The 22670-nt window shown below is 44.0% G+C and overlaps 1 protein-coding gene across 2 annotated transcripts in view; it reads right to left on the bottom strand.

Annotated features, from left to right (window-relative positions):
- Positions 1-22670, bottom strand: part of DIS3L2 (DIS3 like 3'-5' exoribonuclease 2) — a 183308-nt gene that overhangs the window by 135945 nt on the left and 24693 nt on the right. For both annotated transcript variants that reach the window (XM_063306305.1, XM_063306304.1), the window contains 2 exons: positions 16864-16917; positions 10192-10293 (listed from right to left, as the gene is read on the bottom strand). In XM_063306305.1, the coding sequence (XP_063162375.1) occupies positions 10192-10293; positions 16864-16917 (156 nt within the window). The remainder of the gene's footprint in view (positions 1-10191; positions 10294-16863; positions 16918-22670) is intronic.

The raw sequence follows: 22670 nt of genomic DNA, 5'->3' as shown, positions 1-22670 counted from the left end.
TCATTTGTATATGACTGAGCTAAGAGGGGAGCCTAAAGCTCAGTACCAAACCACAGCTGTTTCACACAGAAGCAGCCTTCTCCAGCTGAACCATTTCAGAAAGGACTCCAGACAAAATTGACATTTGACGGTATCCCATATCTACTCTGTGCCCAATCAACAGCTGTTTAAATTGGTAAACTGGAATAAATACTATGTAATGAACTTTCAGCCTTTACTTGCCCTCACAATTCAACCATTAGGTCCCACTGCCTTTTAACAGGTGGACAACTGATGTCAGCCCTTCAAAGTAGGCCTGGTCAGGAAACAGACTTCACAAGGACTTCTGGAACTCTATTGTTATAGGGATTTTACAGAAATCCTTATAACAATACAGAAATAGTTACAGAAATAACCGAATGTTGGAAACTTCTCCCTTCCCCTTGTATCAAAAAGAGTCAATGCAGGGCAATCTTGAGTTTCTCCTGTACCGCCTCTTGTCTTTCCAGGCTTTCCGAATGGCTGCCAGATATCTTCTTCAAGGCGATCTCCATAGTCCTCTACAACTGGTGACAGCTACTTGCCCCAAGACAGAAAAGACAACTGTTGCAAAAGTGAAACCTAAGCCCAGTGCTGAATACATCCTTATATTTCTGCTGCAGTTAAGTCTCTGGAATCCAAAATAAGGAAACAAAGGGAGAAGAAGTCAATGGTTTGTGTGCCTGCTCAAACCAAAACCCAAGAATAAGCATAATCTAGCTACCATTGATACAACAGGATGTCCAGTTGCATTTGTCTCTGCTGTCAACCAACCTGCACTCTCCAGAGCAGAACCTTCTCCATCGCTTGTTATTCTCATCAGACTGCCAGTCACCAAAAGCACCTTCAATTGAAGTAATCCCCACATGCCCACCTACACAAAACATTCAGATAAGCTAGTGAGGACTCAGCCTTCCATCCTTCCGAGGTCAGTAATATGAGTACCCAGCTTGCTAGCAAAGGTAACAACTGGGGAAGGCAATGGCAAACCACCCCAATATAGTCTGCCATGAAAACGTCGTGAAAGCGGCATCCCTCCAAAGGGTCAGACATGACTCGGTGCTGGCACAGGGGACCTTTCACCTTTCCACAGTGAGGTTCCAGGTGGGGGTGCTGGACCTTTAAGAAACTTCTAGTTCACAACCCTGAGAGGTGTGAGCAGAAGAGAGAGCTTGCAAATACTTCAGGCCTCCAACAGGTGCAGAGCCAGGAAATCAACAGAACATCTGTCCTCCCAGGGAGCTCTCCAAGGTCCTGTCTCTGAAGGCTTTCTTATTTCACTCAATACTCAACTTTCTCATCTTATCAGCTGGGGATACATCCAACATCATTGTGGATCTTCCTATGATCACAGTGGCCAAACTAAATGAACACTTAGCCTCCTTTTGATGCCAGGAAGCTGACACAAAGACTTCATTGCTGGACAATAGGTATTCAGCAAAAAATATGAAAAGAATCCAGTGAAAAACCTATTTTCAATGTTCCCCTCTATTTCGGTTGTCTTACCCATGTTTCTAAAATCTGGTGGGTTGAACCTAGATGCATTGGTGGGATTTCAGATCAACAGAAATTCCTGGGATATGAAACTGGTAAGAAATTCTCCACCATGTCTTTCAGAAGTAAATAAAAATAGCAGAATTTGTTCTTCAAAAAGTCTACCAAAGCCATTACTGTACAGTACCAAGCTTAGGAATCCTTCAATCTGTCAGATGTCTGAACAGTGACTCCATTTTATTTATTTATTTACATCAATGTTTATATTCTGTCTCCTTTCAAATCCTGGGAAGATACTTATCTGTGGGACTGAGATACAATCTGATTTAAATACCATTAAATTTTACTATATGCTTTATATCTGCAGTTTCTACCTGATTTCACCACTTTATTTCAATTAGGATTTTTAAACACCTCTTTAAAAACATCTCAGCATTTAGATAAAGGATTAAAATCTTTTATTTAAGATTAAGAAAATTCAAACAAGTCTCGGAGCAAATTAACACAGGCTTCTAAATTGGTGATGTCTGAAAGCACATATGGAACTAAATTATAAGCTGATTTTATTTGTTGTTAGGTTTTTAATCCAGTCATCAGTCCCAATTCTCTGGCAATGTACAGTAGGTATATGGTATAAATGCCACACAAAACAAAACGACGTCTAAATAATAAAATAGCACCATTATCAAATACAAACAGAGATGATTTATGGGATTTCTAAACAGCCTCAATCTGTTACCACTCTGGTGGCTCACAGAATATAAAAATAAAAAACACAAGTAAAAACAAGGAATTGCATCATCAAAATGATGATGATGATGATGATGACGACAACAACAAAATTATTCAGCTTGCAAAACTACAATATCTCACCAAGGGTATCTGATTCCCTAAATAATCAACACTTCCTTTTTCCACCTATCTTGGGTTCACGAAACAAAGCATGGGGTAACCAGAAATGAACTTCAGGTTAAACTGAAACCTGAAGTAAATTCCTAGGTTCAGAATGTGTCTGGAGGTCCCCTGTGTTTTTTTTTTCCTCTGCAAATATATATTCTTTCAACTGGATCCTAAGAGTCCAGTTTTTTTTGCTGTTGTTGTTAGACAAGCCAGCTCCATCAACAGCAGGAGCATTAGTTCAACCAGCAGCTACAGCCAATTCCAAGTTTGCATAACCTGACCGACTGAAAGGGTTACTATTAGCCAATCAAGGCCACTTCAAGTCTAGAAAGAAAACAATATGAAATTAGAAATACTTCTGCCACTGTTACTGTACAGAGAGCAATGTTTGCAAGGATAGAAAGCTCTGAGGAAGTTGCTTCAAGGAAAGAATGACTTAGCCTCAACGAAGCCGGTTTCTGTGGACCTTGCCTTTCCTTGATTTCAGTTACAACTGGCACCACGCCTAGGCTGGATCTCCCCATATCTCAGTGACTGATGAGATGCAACCCTGGAAAGGGATGACCTCAGAAATTGACTGGAGATTTTTGTTTTCCCTCAGGCTCTACCAACCTTTGTACCACGGAGAGCTGGATCACCTGATCTGATGTCATTCTGAAACCTCTACCACAAGCATGGCACTTCTCAAGGGGCGTGCTGCTTTCTGTGAAGGCAGCCCAAAAGGTGAACTCTCGCAGTAACCAACATACCCACACCAGCTTATGTATGGAGCAAAGGTTGAATTCTAGGCCCTTCATCCTCCAATATGGAGGATTTCTCCAGCCACGATATTGGGGCTGGCATCAAGGAAAACCATCACAAAGCTAGATTTTTAAAAATCCAGGTTGTCCAACTATCCAGTACTGAAAGAACCTGTCTCAGGGAACCTCGCTGATCTCTGTAAGTTTTTTTAGAAGTTCAGTAAAAATAACCCTAAGAGAATTTCCCAGGGACTTAATTATCAGATAGACAGGCAGATAGATGTAGTTGTTATGGCCCATAATATCCCAGTCCAAACTCCTTATTGCAAACTGTTCCTCCAGACCTATAAAGAAGGTAAGGTCTTGCCACCTGCCACCTTCATTTGCAAGACAAACTTACCATCACTACGCCCCTACAAAAAAGTCACACTGCACTTCACTTCACTTTGACTTGATGGTATGACTAAGCCAAGGAAATGAAGGCATTCGCTGTTGCTATTTTTAGGGAAAGATGGAATATTACCTATGCCCGAAACTAAAAAAAACTAGCACTAGGTCAAGTACTAGCTTGGGGTAATAACACTTGGCCCAAGGTCAGACTTTATCAAGCTGTGCAGTTAACACCAAGATTAGTCAACGATGCAAAGAGTAAGCAGGAAACGCAGAAGATGTCAAGACATGGCCAGTTTAATCGTTACTGTGGACAAGGTCTACTGGCGTGGGCAGTCCTGTTTCATGCAGCTCAGACCAAGGTTGTGGGCTTGGCTCCCTGCTCATGGACCTTTCCGATATTACGCTTAGACAAGAGAGGAAGGATGCCCTTTGAGATACGCAAAGAGATGACTCGGGAAGTATGTCTGCCTCTTATACAGGCACACCTCGGAGATACTGACGGTTCGGTTCCAGACCATTACAATAAAGCGAATATCGCAATAAAGCGAATCACCCGAATTTTTTCATTTCTCAGCGCATATCATAGTTATGTTTACACTATACAGTAGCCCATTAAGTGTGCAATAGCATTATGTCTAAAAACAATGTACAGACCCTGATTAAAAAACACTTCATTGCCAAAAAACGCTAATCATCATCCCATTAATAATGAAAAAGTTTGAAATATTGCAAGAATTACCAAAACGTGACGCAGAGACACACAGTGAGCAAATGCTGTTGGGAAAATGGCACCAATAGACTTGCCCGATGCAGGGTTTCCACAAGCCTTCGATTTGGGGGAAAAAAACGCAACTAACTGCAAAGCGCAATAAAACGAGGTGTGCCTGTGTATGCGTGGACGTGATCGGGACCTGCAAAGATTTACTTTGTCCAACTTCTGTGCCATCTGATCAGAGGAGGAAAATTTCTCCTTCCACATATTTCACTACTTTGCACAAAATGTGTTCGTTGATTGATTGATTTACGTTGATTTCGGCAGCGCCTGGCTCCAGGCCGACTCTGGGCCGCTCACAATATAAAACAATATAAATGCAACAAATTAAAGAGAAATACAGTAAGGGAAGTAAACAAAATAGCAAATCCAGGCAAATACATCAGAACATGTACCATATGACAAGCCTATCTAGCCAAGGCTTCCATTCACCCTGCCCCAGGGTCTGGGAGAACAGCCAGGTTTTCAAGGCCTTCCAGAGCACCGTCAGGATGGCAGCCCCACAGATCTCAGGATGGACCTCATTCCAGAGGGCAGGTGCCGTGACGCTGCAGGCCCACTTCCTGGGTCCCAAAATAGGACACTGTTTGATCGAGAGAGTCAGCTTTCACCAGCCGGGCAGAAGTCATGGAAGACAGGCGGTCCCTCAAATCCACCTGAAGGCCTCTTGAGAAGCAGCTCTGAAAGGAGGCTGGTGCTGCTTCTCCGCTGTTCCAGAAGGCAGACACAGAGCAGGTTTAAGTGACAGAAAGGCAGCTTCTATCTGAATGTGAGAAAAAAATTTCCCCAAGGTATGAACAACTCAAAGGCGGAATTACTGACTTAGATTGGTGGTGGGCTCCCTTTCACTGGATGCATTCAAGAAAAGGCTGGACAATCACCTCTCCAGGATGCTCTGATTTGGATCCCTGCACTGAGCACGGGGTGGGCTTGGTGGCCTCAACAGGACCTTCCAGCTTCAGGATTTTAGGATTCTGTGAACACAGCCGGAGAACAAGGCCACTCTCTTGAGTTCAGAATCCTTTCTGCATGAACTTTTAACCACACAAGCTCACATTATCCCTTCACTAACTTCTAGCTGCCAGTTATCTCCTCTTGTTAACCTGAAACTCAGAAAGTGACCTAGCCCACTTCCTCGTTATGATGAAAGGAAAGGAAAGTTTGGGTTAATGGTGTCATGCCACACCTTTCGCCCTGGAAAAACACTTAACTAGTGTTGCTCCTTCTAAGGAGCTCCCTGCTGAGGAGCAGCAAGAGAGATCAGCTGGACTGTTGAAAGGGGATCCTTGAACTACAACCAACTACTGTATGTCAACGTGCATGAGGTATTCTGAAAGGACCTGGGTGGAAATCTTCAATGTCAGCCAAGCGCAAAGCGTACTGCGGATTGTCTCTGAGCCTCAAGAATCTAGAAGCTCCAACTATAGGCAGCCCTTGGTTTCCACTCAGGCAGGAGTGCAGGAAGGGCACAGCTCACTGGCGGAATGCATGTTTGCATGTAATAGATTCCTTGTGCAATTATAAACACACATATTGCCATACGCCTGGGAAAGACCCCTCCTTGAAATCCTGGAAAACCACTGCTACCAGTCATCGTGGATGACACCGAGCAAATTGCTCAAAGCTTAAATTTACTTCTTCGTACTTTCAGGAAGCTTTCTGCTCTCGCATCCAGATCTAAGGGTGCTGGATGCTGTTCCTCAGGACATTGCAAGAAAGAAGAAATCCAGTCGGGTGGAGGGCAGCACTCAGGATATTAACCAGCTAAGAGCATGTCCAAAGGGAAAGGTTCAAAATAAGATGAATTAAAAAGTGACCAACTACCAAGACAGACCATCAGCTGAGTTCCCTCCTATTGACATAAGAGAGACATACTGTACACAAGGGCACTGAAAAGAACTAATCACCACCTTACTTGTAAAGGTTCATGTCATAGAGCAGGGTTTCTCAACCTTGGCAACTTTAAGATGTGTGGACTTCAACTCCCAACTTCATGGCTGGCTGGGGAATTCTGGGAGTTGAAGTCCACATATCTTAAAAGTTGCTAAAGTTGAGGAACACTGTCCTAGAGGAAGGTGGTGGTAAGAGAGATGCAAGAACCATTTAAAGTCTGTACCAGGAGCAGAGACACATGGCTTTCTACATATTGTATTATACGTAGATTATAATTCCTAGTACCTCTGCTGATTAGCCCTATTGGCTGAGAACGGTATGAGTGGTAGTCCACCATGAGCAAGAGGGCCGTGCTTCAAGTGGCCAAGGCTGAGAAATGCCACACCAAGGGAACCCCTCCTCTTTTAGCTCCCAGCTGAGATCTAAATTCCACCAATGCCCATCTATGGAGGTCACCACTGAAGGTGAGGGAGGCAGCATAGGTATAACAGCCCCAGGATGAAAGAAAACCAGCACACACCAGCTACGTCATGTGAAAGAAAAGGGCCTCCCTTGGTGGTCAAACAGCAACTCCCACGGTTCTGCAGTTGGAAAATAGAAATGTATACCTGTTTTGACCACAGGGCCACGAGAGGCCAGGCTGCAGAGGACTGCTGTGGATCTGCTATAATTGTAATGGGGCAGGAAAATGGGATATAAAGCTTCTAGTCCTAAAGTAAAATGCCTTGGCAATCAGGTATTCCCTTACGTGGATTAAACACGATGTCACAAACTGCAGCTGATGGGAAACGAAACCACTTAATTTCTTCCCTAGATACTGCCTGCACAGATCAGTAAGCGATCTTTCCAAGTTCTTAGACATTCATTATCACAGTAGTTAACTCTGCAAAAAAATGGCTCTGTGGCACTTCCAGAAGAGAAAAGAAACTTTGAAAATTACAAGGGCAAAGAATTCCCACCTGGGCAGAATTAAAGCTTATGACTAAGACTATATAAGTGCTGCAGAGTAAAAATAATCCCAGGTAGCTGGGATTATTTTACAGGTAACCTGAATTCTTTCTGTGAAGTGTTGATTGCAAAACACTTACCCCTGCAAAAATTATCCGGCAAACAACTATCTCAATCCTCCGTGGAGACAGAAGAAAAACAATTGTAAAATAAAAAAAAACAATAATCCCATGAGAGCTGAAGATGTAGATAGGCCCAGAATAATAGCAGTAACATAAGAAATTGGATTAACCATAATCTAGCATAATTTGTCCTGTTTAGAAAAAGTTTTGAAAGAGTTATTTGGGGGGAATCGGGTTGTTCAAGGAAGCTAACAGTTCCTTGTATTTAAGACACCATCTACACGTCATTTCAAGCTGCAAAAGAGGAAAAACTTTATACAGAATTAATTCTAGCCTAATAACATACCATTCTCTCCAAGCAAATCACCGCGGAACGTTGCTGGGCACTTTCTCAGGGTGGGATTTTCACCCCAACACATGGTATCACTTAGAAAAGTAAATCCCACTTCCCTCTCTGGTTTACCAAACAATGATTGGTTGCCAACCTCAAAATGAACTGAGTTATTTATGGCACATTCAAAGCACACACAACTAACCAACTGAAAAGTGTTTAAGTAGTTTTGGTCTAGGAAACAACGTGCCAAGGAAATCCAGCAGCAGGCAGACGACGTGTAAGGGCTGAAAAGTTCATAAAACCACTCCCAAGCTAATTCTGCCACCTATTCAAGGGCAAAGAATTCCCACCTGGGCAGAATTAATGCTTATGACTAAGACTATATAAGAGTAAAAAAGACCAATATGGACTATTTCCTACAGCTGGTACAGAATTTTCATAAGATTCTACAAAGGGACAGAAAAAGCCAAAGCTTCCTTGCACTAAATCGCATTACACTCTGAATGCAACCTGTATGCTTCATGCATCTGTCCTAAATGTCCATTCCACATAATTCAATCTCCATTTCTTCTTCAGTTCTGCATAATTTATTCTGACTTTGCCAATCACAAAAAAAGGAAGCCGCTGTGGATGAAACTGAAACCCCATTCCCAACTATAAACATTCCCGCATGTTAGCAAACTTCTCTCCTGCACATTCAAGCAAAAGGTGAGATTTCTAGGAAGAACCTTTTGGAGTAGGAGGTTGTAATAAATCTAAATAATAATAATAAATCCACATTCCTGGAGAATCATAGCATGCACAGATTTTAGCCCACAAACAATTCCCTGGACAATTTAGAAAGGAAAAAAAAGTGGGAGTCTAAGGAAGCATTCAAGGAAAAGCAAAGAGGAGGGCTGAGGCAGCAGAAACCCACAGAGCTGTGCTTGGTGGCAACACTTTCAGGATTTTATTTACTAAAGGTTTGGCCAACTGTGACAGGGCCCTAGTTTGCCATCTCTATCATTTTGCCTGCAACAGTGAGCTAGGAAACAGACTCACAGGCAAGCATCTCCAACGAACAGCAGAGGAAGTGACATCTGCCAAAGTAATGCCAAAAGGCTGAGGATCTAATGTCAGTAGGTCAGTGTTACAGCAAATCCTCAAAGAAAGCCACAGGTAGTCCTCACTTAATGACCATTTGTTTAGCAATGGTTCGGACTTACGACAGTGCTGGAAAAATCAAGTTGCAACCGGTCCTCACAATTACAACCATTGCAGTGTCCCCCCAGTCATGTGATCACGATTTGGGCACTTGGCAACTGGTTCACATTTGTGACCATTGCAGCATACTGTTGTCATATGATCACCATTTTCAACCTTCCTGGCCAGCTTCTGGCAAGCAACATCAACGGGGAACTGCGTGATTCGCTTAACAATCATGCGGTTCGCTCAACAACCATGGTGATTTGCTTAATGACCCCTGCAAAAAAGGTCATAAAATTGGGTCGGATTTGCTTAATGACTGCTTCCCATAGCAACCAAAATCCCAGTCCCAATTGTGGTCGTTAAGTGAGGACTACCTGTAACATATTTGAATTCATGCACCAGCAGGAGCATTTCTGCACAAAGCCCTTCAGAATGTCCAACAAAGTCTTCAGTTTACATTTTAAATATGCAGCCAGTTCCCTGCTGTGATTTTTTGATAGAAGGGCTGGGAAGGTACACCTGCAGGAACACCCAGAGCTAACAAGAACAAAGCAGATGTAAGAACCCAGATCACTGAGTTCAATAGATAAAACAAGGAGGAGCTACAAAAAGCTCTTAGCTGGTTCATTTTCTTCCTGCCCTTCTCTTGCTACCTTTCCGCTGAAAGCAGACGGGGGGACCAGACCAGGGGGAGCTTGATCCATAAGAGGAAGCTTCCCAAAGGCATCTGTTGCTTGACAGAGCACTGGACCAGCTGGGTCAAAGGTCTGATCCGGAAGAGCCTTTCCAATCATACTAAATTTTATAGGACCGAGGGGAAAAGTTTACTGGGAGCAACAGGTGAGGGAGTTTACTAAAAGCCCAGAAAGGGACCTTGAAAAAAACAGGAAAACACAATTCTCCCTGGCCCTACAATGCTTAGCAGTAAGTAGTTTACCCACTGTGGTTTCTCTTTCCTTGGTCTCTGTGGAATTGCTGCTCCCTGGCAAGATAGAAATTATCTGTATGAGACCCTCATCCCACTTTGCATGAGTACTTTCATTCTGCATATTTTCAGAGATTTTTTTTTTTTTAAAAAGGAAGGAAATACACATGATCAGAACACCAGAAGTGCAGAGAAACGTATTCCTGACAAGACAGAAGAAACCCAAATAAAGACAACAATGGGAAGAAAAAGGAGGAACAGCATAGAGATTAAAAATTACCAAAATAATGCAGGGCTAACGTTACAGCCTTGTACCCTTCAGTTCTGCTGGCCTACAATGCCCGTCTTCCGAATGAGATACTTTTTTAATCCTTCACAACTGCTGCAAAGTGGGGTTTGAATTTTCCCAGCCAGCCATCACCAAGAAACAAAAGTGGGGAGGGAAGGAGATTAGGAACACCGACCTTCCACTGTTCTTTCGGAAGCAGCTTAACCACCACAATGTCGCCATTCAGAGCTCTGTTGCGAGCAACGACTCCATCAATGAAGATGTCCTGGGAGCCATCCTGCAAAAGAAACAATTCTTATACAGAGGACATGGATTTGGAACAAAGAAAGCAAGTCAAAACATTACACGCCAGCTTCAAAAAGCAAAAAGTCTACATTTAAGGAAAGAGGAACATGGGAAAACTGTGTCTTCAGACTTCACTTGGATGTTCTGCTGAAAAATCACTGAAAGTCCTTAAATATTTTCAATAGCCAACTTCAGTAGGCCCAGAGTGATGGATTCCCTCAAGCTAGTTTTGTGCTCGGTCGAGGCAGTAAGTCCTTTTGCCAGCTCTTGACTCTATGAAACCCTAAAGCAAATGGCACCTAGAGGAACGTCAGGTAAGACACTGGGTCAGGCAAACGAGGAGAAGAAAACTGGGATGTGTGCACGTGAGGGGGGAATTTCCACTTCTTCAGTACAGGACAAAAGGCACATCTTGGGATACATTTAAGCAGCAGATGACAACTTCGGGCATTCTGGCATCTAAAAAAAAGTGGGGGGGATGCGGTATCTCAAGGGCCAGCAAGCGATAATCTATCGTACAGGGTGCACAGCGTCTTTGATAAAAGAATTGTCTGAACGATGCTGGTTCCTTTGGCATCATCTTGCATTGCTGATTCTGGCCGAGCAACACTTGCTGCAAGCCAATGGGTTGTGCAGCTTTTTGGATTTGAAGGCAAAAGGGCACTTTGGAGCATGCAAGGCTGCTCACGCAGAACTTGCCTGCGGCTCTTAAAGTAAATGCATTTTTCCCTGGGAAAGAAAGATCCATTTGTTTTAAGAAGATGCTTTAAGGAGCTGCAGACAAATCCTACAATCCCAGGGAAAGGTGCAGTTGTTTTAAGGAGCGGCAGAGAGGCGGCGCATGAGCATTCCAAAGCCCTGTTTTGCCTTCAAATCCAAAGCGCTGCCCAACCCGATGGCTCGTTACCTTACCTTGCTTCTCGGCTTCCTTCAAGGTTGCTTTCCAGTTTCAAGAGCCCCTGGAGCTACTGATTTTACTCTCTTCCTCATTCATTTACTTGTTTTTTATATCTTGCATTAATCCCACAGATGGCAGTCAAGGCAATTAACCAAAAATAAGAGCATCTTAATTGAAACCCACTGAGGTGGCGTCCTCCTTCCATTATAATATCTCTATGGTGCCGAGGACTAGTGAAGTTCTTAATGCTCAAGTAGGCTCCTAAGGGAGAGCTTTTAGAAAGCCTGATCTCAGGTCAGAGATATTGTCCTCTGTGGCAAGCCACAAACGTCCAGCTTGGTAGACATAGTTCCCGAGCAGTGATGTATTCCAGGATCTCTGGTCCAAACTATCCATCCAAGCCCATAAAGACCTGCAGTGGAGTCTGCTCCCTTGCCTGAGCAATGGCCCTCCTGGTTCTGGTGTGCTGTGGCTTTGTCCCTCAACTCTGACTTACTGGCAATTCCTAACTCCTCTGACTGCTGTCAGTGTCTTCATCCTGTCTCTGGCCACGTGGCTCAACAAGGCCAACCTTTAGATCCAAGGAGATCTCCAAGCTTCCACTGCAGGGACTTTCTTCTGCAGGTTCCCATTGCTTCCTTACCGTTTTTTTCTAGCTTGCTTCTCAGCCCAAGCTAAGTCAAAGACTACCCACCAAAATAGCCTATCTTTTAGCTTCTAGAGCAGAAACGCAGTCCCTCATGATAAAGCTGGGAGGGCTCTGCCAGCAAAGAATTCCAAGTCACTGTGTGCATGAGATCCAGAAAGCAATGTGAATTGGATATTATTATTATTATTATTATTAAACTTTGGGCGGCTTACAACATAAGAAACAAAACAAAATGCAAGCAAAAAAACCCATATAACAATATACAAGATGGCAAATCTAGTCAACAACAACATATCCTACACCCTAACAGGGGCTCCAACCAGCCTCGCCCAATTCTGGGAGAAGAGCTGGGTCTTTAAGGCCCTCCAAAAGGTCACCCGAAACCTGAAAAGATGAACCCTGGGAAGATGTCTTCTAGCACGGAGAAGCTGGATCCTAAGTAAAAGCTAGCGATGACCCACTGAAGGTGTGAGATAGAGCCAACCGACAAACCCTGCTGAAAATGAGATGTCCCATTAGAAGGTTCTTCTGTTGGGACTGCATATGTAGGCACCTGCCCTTGTTTATTTCAGAGGCTCTCCCCAGCATTTCCTTCTGCTAAATCTCAGCATCTCTTCCTCTGCCTCCCCACAGCTCCAGAGACCTGCAAGAGTCACTTTAACCACCTCCCCTTCCTCACTTGATCCTGCTCTAACCTCCTCCAGTGCAGCACACACTTGCAATTGCACCTCAGCCATTTGCTCAGAATTCAGGCTTCTGCAATCTACTCTGTGTGCATGTGGTGGTACTGCCAACCCTCTTCCCAGTGGGACTCACTGGACTTTGTCAAGCTGTTTGAGAAGCCTTTGGAATAAGCTGATTTCTGCTTTCATAGGGATGATTTCCTCTTTTGTTTCACGGTGATGCTATTATGTTCTTTCCCTTTCACTGTTGTATAACCCTGGTTTGCACACATGGATGTTAGTCACTTTAATCTGTTAGAGGGTAACTGCTGTCAGTTCTATTTTGATAAGCAGGATAGAAATAAATAAAATGAATAAAACTTCTGCTATTGTTCACACATGGAAGTGGGAGAAGACCTCTTCTGCCAATCCTCTTGACATAACCCCAAACAACGAACATGCTTGCCGGGGAGGCATGGGATGGGGGGCAAAGTATTAGACAGTTGGGACTAAGATTCTAATGCTGCTAGGCTTCATTCACTACATAATAAGTGGCCTACTGTATAGGAGCATTGACATCAGAACTGGAAAAGCTGCCTTTAAGTTTGCAAGGGCGTACGTTTCTGTTAAGGACTTTCACCATGCGTATTTTTCTCCCATTAACTGCCCAGCATGGTATCATCAAACAAGCTCAGGACTCAACTCTCACACAACGGGACGAAGGAGCAAGATGGCTTCTGCTTCAGAGGTCTAGATATTTCAGCGTGTAACGCAGGGAGCAGAGAACAAAAGCTGTGATGACATCCCAGGAAAGCACACTGCAATTTCGCTTTGCACCATTGCCTTAATCACGAGGGTCCTCCCTTTTCATTCTGATCTGCTCAGTAAACGTTTTGGGAAAGAACAGCATCCATTATCTGTTTGTTCCCTAGGCAGTCATTGCTGGATGGTGTCAGATTCCCTTATTCCCAGGCTTAACCAAAAGCAAGTGCTTAAGTCGTCATCGCCTGAAGTTTCTGAGGTGGAGGTGGGGGCTGTAAAACTGCTCTCAATCCTGAAAGCCTAAGCATTGCCACTCTAGGCCTCAGGATCTTGGGCCCAGAACCCTCGTTGCCCTCGTGGCTATTTTCAAGGCGTCACCCCATGACGGCCCGCTGCACTCTCACTTCCGTGCCACGTTCTCTGTGGTAAGGAAAATCCCCTATGGGCAAACCACAAAAGCCGACATGCACTTAGAAGCGCCTGTGATCGTGAAGACCCAGGTCTGAGAGATCACCGGTCTTGGCCAATTCTCCTGAAATTGTCAATGCCCACTAGATTTAAGTAATCCCTCCAAGCAGATGAGGTCATCACCATGATTCATGCTGTACCAAGGCATGTTCGGAGCCAAAAAGTGTTCCTCGACAAAGGATACAACTGGGAGTTGTGTAAGGAAAGAGTTGGGCCGTACTTCAAAAGCCTTCTGCTGACTCTCTGGTGCAGACGCTTATCTCACAAGGGCACGGGAGGCAAAACTCCGTGGCTGCCCAGCCCCGGTGATGTCAGCACCAGCTAACAGGTGCTCCCGAGACAAGTACCGTGGCCTCCGTGCCAAATGGCAGTGGCCTACGTGTTAGAAGTGGGTAGAGGAAGAAGGGCATTTTTCTCATCACGAGGATACTGGGGAGGGAGACGTACTTTCCCTACAGCAGCTCCAGGGCGGAGCTTCCACAAGTATTTTATTTTCTAGCAACCTTAACAGTGCCGTGTTCTGACACTGTGCATTCTGCTGCGATGCTGGAATATTTTACGGAGAGGCCATTCAGTGGCTCTCTGCAGCCGGAGATCAACAGCTGGGCAAAGGCTGCCTCCCATGACAAGATGCAGAAAAATTGCAAACTTGTTGGACTGTATCACTCGGCCTGGAAGCCAGATTTCAGCTTTGCCGCCCCCCACGCCTCTCAGCCCCTGCAGTAATCCCACCGCAGACTTACATCATTCAGCACCCCAGTTGGGAAGTGCCGGGAGGTGACAAGAGGCAGTTTCTTTGCCCCACCTTTTTATGCTTTCCTCATTGCACCAGGAAATTAAAACGGGCAGTGTCGTTTGCCAGTTGAAATGCTGGATCATAGAGGAAACAAGAAATTCTCTCTCTTCATATGGCAGCTTTTCATGAATAATTGATTTATTTAACAGAATGGGGCTTAATAGATTAATTCACCGGTTCCTCTGGATTGTTCAGGATTTCTTATCTCACCAGCTCTCTCCAGCAAAGCAGTGTGGAGCTGCCTAAGTCTCCCCCCTCTCCCCATTCACCTGGGAGCAGAGCTGGATTTCACTTGAGACGTTTACAGTGCTGGGAAAGGCGGAAGGCAAGAGAAAAAGAGAATGACCAAGTGGCAAGAGGAATGGGCTGTTACGGCAGCAAAGGGCCAGGCTGGGGACAGACCATCCCGGAGAAGATTCCATCTACGCGGTCAACACCAACTGGAGGGCAGATACTCATCTTCGTAATTGGACTAGACAAGTGTGTTCAGGTCACAGGTCATGTCAACTGGCCTTCTGAGCACAGCACCACAAATCTTGCCCTTCTGAAACATCAACACTGGCCATTCTTCCCCCAAAGCAACTGAGACCATCAGCACAATTGCCTGAGGCGCTGTAGAAAGCCCTGCCCTCAAAATGCAGTGAGGGGAAGTTCTGCCCCTTGATTTTCCATCCTACTAGAAAAAACATCTAAATGTTGCCAAGAACTTTCCTTGGGTTTCTCTAAGAGTGATACGAAATGATGAGCGGTTTCTTCCAGAGTTCCCCCACCCCATCCATCCATCCACTTCAATATAGTCATAGGGAGAGATCCCCCCCCCCCCCCGATTTCTTTTCCTGCTCTAGAAAAAAAAGTGGTCCTTCCCTCTCGGGCAAATTGAGAGAAGCAATGAAAAAATTATTTGAAAATAAAGGTACAGACTCTGCTTCACAGAAGAACTCACTGTGTTGCACTGTGCTGCCCTTGTCCTTCCTAAATTAGCCAACCCACCTCCTTCTGCAGTTGCGCAGCTGAAATAAGGTTAGACCGAAATTATTGCTTTGTAATTACTCTGTGTTTCCTCCAAAGCAGCAACATCCAGGTGGTCTCCGGTTCTGTCACCTGAACAAGCCAACCCTGCACACGGCAGAACTGAGTTATCTGCCTCCATGTCCATTCTGGAGGTCATGTGGGGTTAGCACAGCTTCACACAGCAACTTCCTCCCCAGAGTTCGGAAGGAAACCATCCCTGTCCCTCGCATCTCAGCAAACACAAGGGGATGAGCAATGGACAGGCTCAGAGGAGTCAATTTGCACTCGTTATTAACAATGGCCTTCACCGGCCTGGTGCCCAGGACTGTGATTTCCAATATTCCCAGATAAACACAACGCTCTAGCATTTAAGGACTGTGTGTCATTTGGGAGTCTTATGCCCCTCTGAAGAATGAATATATTTTCCTTCCAAAATGCAGACGGTGGGCTTTTAGTGCATCAGACCAAAGGCGGAATACTGCGGAGCAGGCAACCTGCTAGCTCTTAGGAATCAATTCTATCTGGGATGAGGATCGGAAGGGTGAGTGTGCCAGATAGAGGGGTCTGCATGGAGAGGAGGGAGTTTGGCCCCCTTCTGAAAGAAGCAGAGCTGGCAGCGTGACGCCGTTCTGGTCCTTTTGACAAAACCATCAAATCCTGCAGATGCTTCCGATGCTGGACTTGGCCCAGGCTCAAATCCTGACTTGCTTATGAAAGTCACAGGGTGAGCCTGGAGCAACCACAATCTCAGCTCATGAGATCGTTGTGAACTTAAAAGAGATTGTTGTGAACTTAACTGGAAATGGGGGAAGGAGGGAGAGATGCCTACACCAAGTCACTGTTCAAAGTAAGAATTATAGCCACTTAAGAAGGCACTTAATTCCCATTAGAGTATGAAGCGCTTTCAGGAAATGCATCCACATAATCAGGAAAGGAGGAGGAGGAAATACAGGCTCACTTGAGAGAATGTGTGAAAGCACAACAGGCACTTGACATGGATAGCAATCAGCTCATTCAGATGCTCATTTCCTTGGGGAGCTTAGCAACTCCGCAGGGTTTCAGCAGGCTCGCCTCTAACCCCAGAAGCACAAACTGAAGCAAGCCAAAATTGTCTGTAGTCCACAGGCATTTGTGACAGAGAAGGTTCTCTGAATCAGAGGCTGACCAGGAGCAACGCTGGATGGATCGCATTCAAAGATTTCACAAATTTGGTGCACATCCTGCACCTTCATCTCTTGCTGCTCCATCAGGCCAGAGGGGAGGGATGTTCACTCCACCTGAGTCCACCAATGGCTAAACTTTACAGAATTACTTACTGGAGAAGGAATGAAGGCATCATGGTATTTCTTGGGGTTTATTCTTAGGGGTCCCTTAAAAGAAAAAAGAGAAAAACTGAAATTAGATTTCAAAAAGAAGTCACTTTAATGTGATAGCAGCAAGTCTAGTAGAAACAAGTGGCTGCCTCACGTTGAGTCAAAACTACCTGAAAGCGTCTCTCCCCTGCAAATAGGGCATTTTGTTAAGATCCTCCATAAAACTATTATAAAAAGCTGCACCTACAAGGAGAATTGAAAAAGGACTAAGGTCCAGGCATTCTTTCAGGAAACTCCACTCCTCGTTTGAAATGGGCCCCAAATCCAAGAGGCCTTTTAACTAATGAACACAAAGGTTAGTGGCAGCAAGAATGTGTAAAACGATGGGAGAAAGGATTGGAAACGTGGTCCTGGCTTATACCAAATATGGTTATCAAGCCCCCACCCGTGTTCTGAGACCCTAGACATGCATCGCAGTCTGAAGGACAGCCAGAAACTGGGGGTCTGTCAAAGAAGCACAGAAGGGTTACTTGGGAGTGAGTTGCCTTGAAGATAATTTAACTGAAATGCAAGGTATTTACACACCGAGTTAATAGCCTGTTTTTCTGCTCAAATAAACCCCCAAAGCGGCTGACAAAACGAGTCCAATGTTTCAAAACAAGAAAGTTCCGCAATCAAATAGAAAAATTCAGCGCTGTGTTATCATGAATGTAAAGAACCTGCAGGCTGATTCTGAATCTCTTTCGCCAGCGATTCCCAGTTTTCATGCCCATCATCCTCCAATCTGCTGTACACTTGCAATATGGAGCTGCACTTTTCATCTTACTGAGCCCATGCTGGCTAAGGATCAGGGGAGCTGAAGTCCAACACATATCAAGGGAGACTAAGAAGCTAGACTAGACTATTCTTTCCCAGCTATTACAACTTCAGCAACATTCAATCTATTTCAGTTTACTTCATCAGCTTTTTATTCTGTTAAGAGTTCAAAGTGGCATATCGGTTCCTGCATCAGAATCAACATCCCTTTACAGCCAATTTGACTAAAAACAAAAAGCCAACTGTTTCTGGCTAAACAAAGATCTGAACACTGGATAAGGTAAAGGTAAAGGTTTCCCTTGACTTTAAGTCCAGTCGCGTCCGACTCTAGGGGGCGGTGCTCATCTCCGTTTCAAAGCCAAAGAGCCGGCGTTTGTCCATAGACACTTCCGTAGTCATGTGGCCGGCATGACGACACGGAACGCTATTACCTGCCTGCCGAAGCGGTACCTATTAATCAATTCACATTTGCATGTTTTCGAACTGCTAGGTTGGCAGGAACTGGGACTAGCAACGGGAGCTCACCCCGTCACGCGGATTCGAACCACCGACCTTCCTATCGGCAAGCCCAGCAGCTCAGCGGTTTAATCTGCAGCGCCACCGCGTCCCTTGAACATTGGTTACTTCAATTCAAATACGTATAATGAGAAATGTTTAATCTTTTTTGTCTTCATGGATGCCACTAAAATAGGCAATAGATGTTAAAATGCACTTGCACAATGGTAAGACTGTAAGCCTGAAAGTAAAATAAACTCCCTGTTTTCATTTGAATTCAGTTATACCTATAATTGCACAACAGAAATCTGTAGAATTAGAGGCAGCTTTAGAAATGAAGCTGGAACAAAAGTACTTAAGGAACAATAGTGTGTGGTATCAGTTTAAAATGTCTATGGTTTATGAAAAAAAATAGTTTTTATGTGTCGGCATCTAGAATTGGAGTCAAATTTTAATGAGAGAATTTAAGGTTTTAAAGAAAATATTTTCATTCCACTTCTAAAATTATTCTATTTGCAACTAATAGCCATCATGGCCTCTCCTTGAAAGTTGATTCACGTGTAAGTTCACTGCAATGGCTTATTTATTCTTATCGTTATTCTGGATGAATTCTGGGGCATAAATTAAAAAAAAATGCTGATTTCTGGAGGAAGTGGCCAAACCAGAGAGCTCTTCTTCACAAAGGGAACCAAAACTTGGTTTTTTTAATAGTTTTGGTGTTTTAATTGTTCATAATCATAGTGTTTTTTTAGGTATTTATCGCTGTTTTAACTTGTTCTAAGCTGCCCAGAGTCTCTTGTAAAAGTAAGATGGATGGCTACATAAGATAGACAGACAGACAGACAGACAACCAGGATATTCTAGGAATTCCTTCAGCACCAACTCCATTGAAATGGAGATGCACAAGATTAAACACATACTGCCCATTTCCTCTCTTCTCAGGATCTGGACTTTCAAACTGATGACCTTAGGAAGTGAGGTCAGGTCAGCATTTAATCTGTGGCCAACAGCCAAGAAGGACGTTGACAGGGCTGGTCCAAACAACCAAGGAGGTCTCTGTACATTGATTGGGTAAGACAATTTTGGTAGAACTCCCAAAGATGTCTAGACTGGGCATATTCCATTTTAACCTCGTTCCCACCACAATTGCAAAGAGGCAGGTCTGACATTTTCAGTCATCTCCAGCAGTAATTAGCAGTCTCAGTAATTAGCATTTTGGGAGGATTTCGCCTTCCAAAACGCCACTCAGTTTCTATTCTTAATATTTTAGCAGTTCATGGGAAAAAGACTTTGTATCATTCCCATCTCCAACAGCAAGGCTGGCTGTTGTTGTTTTCAAAAATGGGCACAGACCAACCTGTAAGGGACAAGTAGCACTATATGAAAGTTCTGTATTGCGACCCCCAAACCAACAAATCAAAATAGAATGTATTTATTTATTTAATTTTTATCCCGCCTCTATTATTTTCATAAATCACTCAAGGTGGCGAACATGCCTAGTACTCCTTCCTCCTCCTATTTTCCCTACAACAACAACCCTGTGAGGTGGGCTGGGCTGAGAGGGAGTGACTGGACCAAGGTCACCCAGCCGGCTTTCATGCCTAAGGCGGGACTAGAACTCACAGCCTCCTGGCTTCTTCTGTAACACATACACGCACACAGCAACCATCCAGTTACAGTCAGCCGTAAAAGGTGATCTTCACCATCATTTGGTGGAAACAGAGGGGGAGGGGGGAAAGAATGATGAACCAATTATTAACAAATACACCCCTGCATAAGTATTGCATTTTCTCCGCTTTGGTGTTTTTCTTCTGAAAGGGAAGAACACAGAGGAACAGAATTTGTCTCCTTTCTCTTCAAAAGCAGATGGGACTTATAATCCGTGCCTCCGAAAATCCTATTTACCGCATCGCCCATTTCACGCTGTGATATCATATCTGGAGCCAGCCGTTCTCCCCATCTGCAAAGAACAACTGTTGGCACATGTGCATCAAGGGCCAGGGTTCTGTCCACCAAATCTCATGATGTCACCCTCAACCCCCATTACTGTGCAACCCTTCACAAACAATTGCTGCTATATTTATCAGGAAAGCGGGAGGGGTTCCTGCTTTCCTCCCGAAACGTGGAGACAGAGACCAGGGAGGAAGAGGGATAGGCTGAAGGAACTGGGGATGCCCAGTTTGGAGAAAAGGAGAGGGCAAGGAGGCATGACAGCCATGTTCAGGTACTGTAGAGAGTAAGGAAGATGACCGTGATGGAGATATACAAGATCCATCACCAAAGCAACGAGGGGTGGAACGTATCCACAATCAGACCTGCAAAATTAATGTCAGCTCCACCAGGTAGGCCAGGATATCAAGCAGGCTAAAACTACTTTTATTGAGAGTGGCTTTAATAACAGAATCTTGCAAGTCTAATTGGCCTCCTCCCCCTCCTCAACTTTAAGATAGGTGGACTTCAACTCCCAGCAAGGGTGGCTGGGGGATTCTGGGAGTTGAAGTCCACCTATCTTAAAGTTGAGGAGGGGGAGGAGGCAATTAGACTTGCAAGATTCTGTTTACTTCATCAGATTTTTATTCTGTTAGGAGTTCAAAGTGGCATATCGGTTCCTGCATCAGAATCAACATCCCTTTACAGCCAATTTGACTAAAAACAAAAAGCCAACTGTTTCTGGCTAAACAAAGATCTGAACATTGGTTACTTCAATTCAAATACGTATAATGAGAAATGTTTAATCCTTTTCGTCTTCATGGATGCCACTAAAATAGGCAATAGATGTTAAAATGCACTTGCACAATGGTAAGACTGTAAGCCTGAAAGTAAAATAAACTCCCTGTTTTCATTTGAATTCAGTTATACCTATAATTGCACAACAGAAATCTGTAGAATTAGAGGCAGCTTTAGAAATGAAGCTGGAACAAAAGTACTTAAGGAACAATAGTGTGTGGTATCAGTTTAAAATGTCTATGGTTTATGAAAAAAAATAGTTTTTATGTGTCGGCATCTAGAATTGGAGTCAAATTTTAATGAGATAATTTAAGGTTCTAAAGAAAATATTTTCATTCCACTTCTAAAATTATTCTATTTGCAACTAATAGCCATCATGGCCTCTCCTTGAAAGTTGATTCACGTGTAAGTTCACTGCAATGGCTTATTTATTCTTATCGTTATTCTGGATGAATTCTGGGGCATAAATTAAAAAAAAATGCTGATTTCTGGAGGAAGTGGCCAAACCAGAGAGCTCTTCTTCACAAAGGGAACCAAAACTTGGTTTTTTTAATAGTTTTGGTGTTTTAATTGTTCATAATCATAGTGTTTTTTTAGGTATTTATTGCTGTTTTAACTTGTTCTAAGCTGCCCAGAGTCTCTTGTAAAAGTAAGATGGATGGCTACATAAGATAGACAGACAGACAGACAGACAACCAGGATATTCTAGGAATTCCTTCAGCACCAACTCCATTGAAATGGAGATGCACAAGATTAAACACATACTGCCCATTTCCTCTCTTCTCAGGATCTGGACTAATTGGCCTCCTCCCCCTCAACTTTAAGATATGTGGACTTCAACTCCCAGCAAGGGTGGCTGGGGGATTCTGGGAGTTGAAGTCCACATATCTTAAAGTTGCCAAGGCTGAGAAACACTGCTCCAGTGAATTAGGGAGGTGTCTGTCTGAGTCTCTTCCACATATTTTCTGCCTGTTGTAGACTTAAGATATATTTCACCCCTCATCCCTCTGGTAACAGAGCTTGCATGTCTCCGTCAAGGTCATCTTCCTTCTCTGGACAGGTACATAAAGGAAAGCTCTGGTGAAGATAGCTAAGAGCTGTTTTCCATGGCCACAGAAACTACAACCAGAAATAACAAATGTAAGTTGAAGCTACCAAGATTTTGTTTGAAGGTAACAAAAAGCTTCCTGATGTTAAGATGTCCAACTGTGGAACAGTCTACCTGTAGAGGCTGTGAGTTCTCCATCTCTGGAAGTTGTCAGAAAGAGGCTGGACAGCCACCTCTCATGGATGGTTTCACTGGTTTTCCTGAACATCACAGAGGGTTGGACTTGATGGTCCTTCTGGTCCCTACCAACTCCCCAGTTTTATGATTCTATTATTGTTCTGGGGGGAAAGACCCTATATCTTATAGCTTTTAAAGAAACCCCCAAAGGAAGGAAATCCCACAGATTCCCAAGTCCAAGAATTCCACTGCTGAGCCATTTAGATTAGGAGCATCAAAGCTCGATGAGGCTAGAAAGCTCAAATACCCTTAAGGCCATGGACCATTTTGTTTCCCAGCAAGATCAAGCCCGCTGGGATTCACCATAATTGCTGTTCTGATTACCTGCACCTTAGCCTCTGGTCTTGGACACTCAGCTTTTAACTTTTACGGCATGAAAAGGTGCAGCCAACCCTGGTTCCTAGATAGGTGTAAAAAGCTGAGGTGTGTAGAAAAGACGCCAATGGGAATTCTTGAAGGATCCCAGGTCTGGAGTTTGCTATTCACA

Source organism: Candoia aspera, chromosome 6, assembly GCF_035149785.1.
Source record: "Candoia aspera isolate rCanAsp1 chromosome 6, rCanAsp1.hap2, whole genome shotgun sequence".
Classification (NCBI taxonomy): domain Eukaryota; kingdom Metazoa; phylum Chordata; class Lepidosauria; order Squamata; family Boidae; genus Candoia; species Candoia aspera.
The sequence above is the reverse complement of the archived record's forward strand: the minus strand, read 5'-3'. Positions and strand labels throughout refer to the sequence as shown.